This window comes from Lactuca saligna, chromosome 5 (assembly GCF_052625555.1).
Source record: "Lactuca saligna cultivar CGN05327 chromosome 5, ASM5262555v1, whole genome shotgun sequence".
Taxonomy (NCBI): Eukaryota; Viridiplantae; Streptophyta; class Magnoliopsida; order Asterales; family Asteraceae; genus Lactuca; species Lactuca saligna.
Window position 1 is genome coordinate 125,284,597 of NC_136421.1, and position 8,223 is coordinate 125,292,819.

General features: G+C 36.4%; 1 protein-coding gene and 2 non-coding genes across 3 annotated transcripts; 1 reads left to right on the top strand and 2 right to left on the bottom strand.

Moving 5' to 3' along the window:
- Window positions 1-539: 539 nt before the first annotated feature.
- Window positions 540-1,952, bottom strand: LOC145044901 (uncharacterized). Its single transcript, XM_078993251.1, has 2 exons — window positions 1,465-1,952; window positions 540-1,016 (listed from the first exon to the last, which is right to left on the bottom strand). Exons 1-2 carry the CDS (start codon window positions 1,859-1,861, stop codon window positions 664-666), a joined length of 750 nt encoding a protein of 249 aa, XP_078849377.1. The 5' UTR covers window positions 1,862-1,952; the 3' UTR covers window positions 540-663.
- Window positions 1,953-1,979: 27 nt separating this feature from the next.
- Window positions 1,980-2,052, top strand: TRNAA-UGC (transfer RNA alanine (anticodon UGC)). The gene has a single exon. It is a non-coding gene; the product is annotated as a tRNA-Ala (tRNA).
- Window positions 2,053-7,131: 5,079 nt separating this feature from the next.
- On the bottom strand, window positions 7,132-7,238 carry LOC144999039 (small nucleolar RNA R71). The gene has a single exon (XR_013660566.1). It is a non-coding gene; the product is annotated as a small nucleolar RNA R71 (small nucleolar RNA).
- Window positions 7,239-8,223: the final 985 nt, after the last annotated feature.

Genomic DNA, 8,223 nt, shown 5'->3' on the forward strand with positions numbered 1-8,223 from the left:
GGGGGTATGGGAAGGGGTACGGTAGAGGGGTGGGTGGGTTGGGTTGGTTATTTTTTGTTATTATTAATTTTGTTTTAAAAATAGTTAAAATAAATATAAAAAATGTAAAAAAGAAATTAAAGGGGTAAAAAAATCATTTCAAATTAATCATGAACCAAATCCACAGAAAAGTTATGATTTTGGACCAATGATGCAAGTTGAAAACTTTTTGGACTTCATCTACATTTTTTTGATAACCACATGGACCAAATTTGCAGTTTAGTCTTTATTTTTTTGTTGTGTTACTTCCTAAGCTCGGCATACAATAAGCAAGGCAATTCCTTGGCATAAACTTACAAGCTTTGATAATAAAACCATTCCAACACAATTTTCATATTGTCTTAACAAATCATGCTTAAAACATATTTAAGAAAAATAATAGCATACTTGAGAAATTCAAAAGGAAAAAAGATAAATGAGAACAAATATGTAAAAAATAGGACTTAATGTAAAAATCTACTATCCCTATTTTTTCTATCAAGTCGTTGTTTCTCCATCCATTAAGTAAAACAGAAAGATCCATATTTATAACTTAACAATAACATACTAAATCCATTAAATAAAAAAGAAACAACACCTAAACAAGTAAACCCTAAACACAAGTTTTCATAAACCAAAAGATTATCAAACAAATTTAGAAAGGCGATCAAGGGCAACAACAAGATTACTAAGGCAAACAATCAACTTATCACCATTGACTCTAGTCAACTCCTCATTAGATCCACCATTGATTAAATCTTGTTTCACAATAGCTTCGATTACCTCTGCATTTTCTCTAAGATTTTCAGCCATTATTTGTTCTTGATCCTCTTGGTTGATTTCTTTGGGTCTTGAGATTATATTCAAAGTGTTGTTTGTAGGTATTGAACTGTATTCCTCCACTTTCCTCTCTTCAGTTTTGATGGGTTTCTTTGGCTTTGGTGTCTCTTCTATGGGGCGTTTTTGAGGTATTATCTTTGATCTTTGTTTCTTTGAAGCTTCAAGGAAACAAAAGAAAAGGGCAAAAATGTAAAAAGTTGGGACTAAATGGGAAAATCTCATTTCCCTGAATTACCAACAGGCTTGTTTAGTTGCAGATTAGAATGCAAAATTGGAGCAAAATCAGTTCAAATTTAGAATTCAGTGAGCTACAATTCCGTTTTAGAAGCTCAAACTGAAGATCCCAATGGGGATTATCAAAAAGAAGAATTAATTTAAAGAGCTACGACGAATGGCAACATAACAAAACCTAATCCTTTTTTAATTTAGTTAGAATTCATACGAACTTTCTGGTGATTTGAGTGAGGCGGATATTGGTCTACTTGTTGTATACTTCTATTCCCAATTTTCATCATCATAACATAACTGAATAGAAATCGATTTCGACATTCAAAGTTGAAGCCCAATTACTTAATGGAAAAGCTATGAAATGCATAAATTACATACCAGATTGTAGAAAGGAAGCAAGAACAGGCTCCGGCAGCGCCTCAGGATCACTATCGGGATCCGTATCATATCCACCTTCGTAGTCCCTCACGTACCATTCAATCACCTTAAACAACTCGGAATTGAAACTCACCTTTTTGGATCCAGACTGTTTGATTTTCTTGTAATCGGAGAGCAAAGAGTCCCACTTCCTACGACACTGGTTCAGGTTGCGATTCACGCCCAACGCGTTGCAATTCTCGACGATGATCTTCCATTTCTGGAAGGAAGCGAGGGTGTCGCCGCAATCAGCTTCCACCGCAGATACCTCGTTGACCAGAATTAGGGATTCCTCCACTGTCCAATCGGGTGCCACCTTCGACCGAGTACGGAGGGCACCAACGCCGTCGTGCTCCATGGTATTGGTATGGTGGTATGGTGAGTGTGATGTTAGAATACGCGATAGAGATGTGTTGATATCATATTTTATCTTCTCGTTTTGTTTTGAAGAAAAATATCGAATGTAAGAACAAAATGGGGATGTAGCTCAAATGGTAGAGCGCTCGCTTTGCATGCGAGAGGCACGGGGTTCGATCCCCCGCATCTCCATTTTTGTTTTTTTATGTCATTTTGTAAACGACAATATACAATTAGAAATAATATTGTCTCTTAAACTACGATTATTTTAGTATTTTCTTTTTTTTCTTTTTTTTCTTTTTTTTTTACTTTAATATGATTATTATAATCTATGATATTAAGTTTTTCCGACTAAAACGTGTACCTGATTTTTTTTTTAGAATTTGATAATTCTTTTTAAAAAACAAATTGTAATAATCAGGATTGGTACACGATGTCCTGAGTCTATTAAATAACAAGATTTTAAATAATATGAGACGTTAGTACGATGATAATATCAAATCTAAATCATGGTGAGCATTAACAAGTCATATCGTTTTTCAAATTATAGCAATTTTATATATATTAAAAAGATAAATCATAGACTTATAGAATTATATTAAATATATCAAATTTTTAGAGTTATATATTATTATTTAGTATAAAAAAGTTAACAAAATCTCAACTGTTTTAGTTCGAATAAAAAAACAAAAATAAAAATTAAAAAAACTCGTGCAATGAAAAAAAAACTCAAATCATAACGCGATAAGGCACACATTAACACGTTATTTTGACGTCTCACTTAACAAACCCGACATTGACGTTTTCGTAACGACTACACAACACATCACGTAATGGTGTGCGTCGTGACCCGTCTTTTATAACCATGATTAATAATGCGCATTTGTTTCTATCATCCACTTATATTTGTGGTAGACCTCGGTTCAAATCCCCATTGCTCCCATTAATTCTTTTTCCCTTTTCACTTGAAGACAAAAGTCAGCGATGCTGACTTGGCTTCCAACTCAACAACTTCGTCTAGTCAGCTTAAGGGGTCACCTACTATTAAAGGTAAAAATCGGTCAGGGGATAAAAGTGAACAAATTAATGCAAGTTTGAAGCATAAATGAACATAAAATCCAACTTTGGGAAAAACCAACAAAATGCTAAAAATGTAAGGATTTTTATGACATTAGCCATTGAATTAATGGTAATGTAAACACCTCCCACAAATACAAATGATGAACAACATTCTTGGTACTTGGTTTACTTTGAATTTGCTATACAATATTGCTTTCCCTTTTAACCGAATTAGCTTCATTATCTTAATTTAAAATCAAATCCATGTGCATAAGCAGTTTAGTATAGATATTATTTAAAGGACGTGTTTGAGAGTGATTTTAATCTCAAAAGTGCTTTTGAGAAAAATGTTTATTGGCTTATGGCTTTTTGAAAAATGTATTTTTAAAAAATATTTAGGTTAGTGTAACACCTCAAATTTCAAGACAAATTTTTTATTTAATTCACTAAATATTACTCGTAAATTCAAGTCATCACATAAATTATAAATATTTATCAAACAATATCAGATTATCCCAAAATCCATAAGATATTATAAGTTGGCGAATGTGTACAATCATGCATCCGCCTTCCCGGAATCTATAGAATTACCTGAAACAAATTTAAATCAACATTGTAAGCACGAAGCTTAGTGAGTTCCCCAACATACCACATACACAAATAATAAGCCTTTTGTGGCTAAATCTCTCCAAAACCTGGAATCTATATTGGTCTGTCCCCCCGACATACCGCACATGTAGAATATCACCATGTCAATCGCTCATCGAATAACAGACCCGACAAAACACTTCCAAACCTAATTATCTTGATGCAACTGATGAAAAAAAACCGTTAACCATAATCAGCTGTTGAACACTTATGCTTGACATACCAATCGATCCTGACCGAAACTTAAAAGAAACGGAGGGGTCACCTCATACCGAAGACCAACCACCGATACTGTTATCAGAAGCCATCTAAAGAATTAGCCTCAATACTCATCCCTCATACACTAAAAGAATGACCTGCCGATCTGCATGGAAACCAAAACTATACACTAGGTCTGACCACCCGTCTGACAGAACCATTATACTACCAAACCCAGGACCGTTCAGCTCTGACCCCGAACTGAATGACCATAACCGATCGGAACCATGCACTGATACCTGCAAACATAAGCCCCAAGTACCTTCGAATGCTTAACACCAAATTTGAATACAAGATCGACTCCCGACCCAAAAGTTTAACCGCCAAAGGCTACCCTTAACACATTCGACAATATGACTTCACAGCCGTTTAAGTCTAGACATAATCAAGTAAGGGTATTTTAGGAAATCACCGCTCGAGCACATAATCAAGTAAGGATATTTTGGGAAATCACTTGTAACACCCGTAAAAATCATGCCAAATTTAAACTTTTTCAGAACACTTAAAATCATTTAAAATTACAAAGTTTGTTTTCAAAATAATACATATCAGAGTATCCCAATATCAAATCATAAAATCATAACAGCAGGAGGAGCGGTATGATCATGCCTTCGCCTCTCCGCGATCACCAAAAGTGCTTGAAACAACAAACTGAAACTGTAAGCCCGAAAGTATAGTGAGCTACCCCAGAATACCATCCTCATATAACCATAATCATATCATATCAACAAATGCAAAACATGTAACGACCAAAAATTTGAGCCAATTTTAAACATTTTATTTTATTCAAAAACCATTAAGTTCATACATCTTATTTTCAAAATAGTTTAAACATCAGAGTATCCCCCAGAACCATATCACATGAATCATAAAACATGAGGAGCGGTACAATCATGCCTTCAACTTGCCACAATCTCCTGAAGTACCTGAAATAATACACTAAACTGTAAACCCGAAAGCTTAGTGAGTTACTGATATGTGCATAATTAGTTAATCATTTAACATATTTTCTTAGTTATTTTTGGTCAGTTATGAGAATAATTTGGACAAAAGGTACTTAAAATGCTTTGAATTGTGTTTTTAGTCCAAAAGATATGCTTGGAGGCAAAAAGGAGAAAAGGAAAGCAAGAGAAGATTAAAGGGTGTTAAGAAAGACATACTCGGCGAGTACATCGACCTTACTCGGCGAGTACACGATGAGATGCTAGAAGATATGTACGACTGTTAATCTGAAGACGGATAAGTATTGACATACTCGGCGAGTTGATTCTGCTACTCGCCGAGTACCCTCTATTTTGAGATATCTTTATAAGACGAATCCTTATCACATGGGACAGAACCCCTGGCGAATTTTGGAGGATTAGTTGCGACTAAAAGGTTCAGAAGGCGTTGGAAAACCCTAAGCTTCAAGAGTTGGAAGAATTCAAGTAACTAGGTTGATTCTACCACTTAAACTTAGGAATTAAACATGTTTGCTTTCATACACTTTGTTTTTATGCTTGTTTCTACTGCAACTATGAGCTAAACTCGTTTTTGTTTCTGTTTGGGGAATACCAAGGAACTCCTATGGTTTAATTATTGAATTTTGTTTAATTGTCTATTGGTGATTTATTAAATTAAGTTTGTTAAAGAACCTTATGTGTTAATCACTACTATCTTCTGTTAATTGGAAGGTAATTAGGTTGCATGAACATCACCTAATTGCTAACCTCATATGTCTATGTGAATGCTAAAACGTATGCTTGGAAGTAATGAATATGAAACTAAGATTAATAAGAAAATAGGAAGATTAATGTGTGAGCTTGTTGAGAAACCATCAGCAAGAGGTTAATTGAATTGATAACTTAATTGACCATTACAAATCTTGTTTAATCCAAATAATTAATCTAGGGAATTAATTAGTTTAAACACTTGATCAACGCTTAAATTAGTTAATTGTCTAAGGGTTAGGAGTAATGAACATGAACCTAACTATTATTCTTGGTAACCAATAGCAATTAATCTACCTTAACTTAAATAACCATAGGAGTGAATTGGTTGAACCTAAATAGAAACATCTTATCAAATTTGGTGAATAGTTGTTGCTTTAGTTAATTAGTTAAATTCAGCTTGCTTAAGTTTCTAGTCTTGCAAAACTAGAGAAAAACCATTTACTTTTATTATTTGTTTAGATAAAATTAGCTATTAGTTTAATTTCCGTTACCTGAGTTCCATACCTTACTTATCAATCTATACCACTTAAAGACAGGTTCACTGCCTTTGTGTGCTCAAATCATTAATAAAAAGTAGGGATAAAACTAGTTGAATTTACACACATCAAGTTTTTGGCGCCGTTGCCGGGGAACGGTTCTAAATAATTAAGCTAATTCCTAATTTTTTTTCGATCCTTTGTGTGAGTTTACTTGCATAAAGTTCATTTATTGCAGTTTAGTAACTAGTAATTAGGTTTTAGTATCTGTTTTAGTTAGGTTTAAAACTTAGAATTTTTTTGAAAAATCACTGATACTCGCCGAGTGCATTCGCACCTACTCGGCGAGTAACAGCTTATTTAGGATTTTTTTTTCTTTTAGTTGTTTGCAATCTTTTTTGTTCTTTTTACGTTTTTTCTTTTTTTTGATTATTTTCAGGACTTTCATGACCAGAGGAGCAAACACACCACTGGTACCCCCATTTGAAGACCCCGAATCCGAATTGAAAAGAAACAAAGGGAAGGACGTGGAGAGTTCAAGCACACCAAGGAAATCACCATTGTCCAACTTGAAGACTGTTTTCGGGAAGAAGAAGAGCAGCAAATCAGGAGCTTCAAGCGCTTCCTTAATAATTGAAGAGCCAATTCAAGAAGAGATTAGATACGAAACCGAGGAAGAAGACGAGGCAAATTACGAACAAGACACCGAATCGGAGGAAGAGTTAGCATTCACAATGGCTAACATTGATGAAATTCCCATGGGAGAATGGAAGAAGAGGATGCGCGACGACCATGGCCCGGGACTTGTGCAACCCGCAATTCCCGCAACTGCCACCTTTGAGCTAAAAGGTCATATCCTAGCTTCACTCAAGGAGATACCTTTCTACGGGAAAGATCATGAAGATGCCTACAAACATTTGGATGAAGTAAATGATGTTGCTGATTACTTTAACATTCCAAATGTCACCCGCGAAACTCAGCTGCTTCGGATGCTTCCGGTAACCTTCAAGGGTGCTGCTAAAGACTGGCTCAAATCGCTTCCTCCCGGGTCAGTCACTACTTGGGCTAGAATGAAGGAAGAATTTATAGATCACTTTTGCCCACCATCAAAGATAGCCAAGCTCAAGAAGGCCATTGCAAATTTTGAACAACAAGCTGGAGAGTCGTTATATGAAGCATGGGAGAGGTACAAAAGTATGCTACGAAATTGCCCACACCATGATCTAAATAGCCAACAAGAAGTTTCCATCTTTTATGATGGAGTCAATGTCACGACCCGGCAGCTGTTAGACTCACAAGGCCCACTTACGAAGAAGCCACCCCCGGTGATCAAAGAATTAATTGAAGAATTCTCTAAACACTCTAGAGAATACCACAACCCAAGGAATGATGTCACGAGGGGAGCCGCGTACGCTGCTACTGAAGATTTATCCGCGGTCATGGCCATGTTAAAAACCATGGATAGAAGAATGGATAAAATGGATCAAACTATCCATGCCATACGGGTGGGTTGCGAGAATTGCAATGGACCTCACCTCACTAGAGATTGTGATTTGGATGAGCACGGCAACAAAAAGGCACAAGCATGCTATTCAAGCGGTGACCGGTATGATGAAGACTGGCGAAAACAAAAGAAGGAGTGGCTGCCTTACGAATAGTACAAGAAGGCCAAGGAGGAGAAGTATAGGCAAAAAGGGAGAGGATTCTACCAAAAAGAGGAGCCGGTGCAAGAGAAGAAGCCAAGCTTGGAAGAGATGCTAACTAAATTTGTAGCTGCCTCTGAGAAAAGACACAGTGACCACGATGCTGCTATCCAAGAAACAAGAACAATGCTCAGGAACCAGCAAGCATCCATCCATAATATAGAAACTCAGCTTGGGCAACTCGCTCAACAATTAAACCAAAGGTCACCGGGTGAACTTCCTAGCAAAACCGAGAACAACCCACGAGGCGCGCAAGTGAACATTATTACCACAAGAAGTGGGAAGGTTATTACTCCCCTGGCCCCCATTCGTACTGAAGCGAATAAGGACTCACAGAAGGAAGAAACGGAAGCACAAGCTGAGAACCAACATTCACAATCTGAGAAACCTACTCGCCGAGTAGGACCGATGTACTCAGCGAGTACATCTGAAAAAACGAATGATCAGCCACCCGTAAAACCATACCAGCCTCCAATGCCGTACCCAGCCCGAGCCAAGAAGGAGAAG

Bases quoted from the DNA above. Each gene is read 5' to 3' on its own strand.
- LOC145044901 (XM_078993251.1), bottom strand. From the start codon at position 1,861: ATGGAGCACGACGGCGTTGGTGCCCTCCGTACTCGGTCGAAGGTGGCA. The intron at 1,017-1,464 runs GTATGTAATTTA...GTTTCCTTGAAG, and splicing joins TGCTTCCTTTCTACAATCTG to CTTCAAAGAAACAAAGATCA.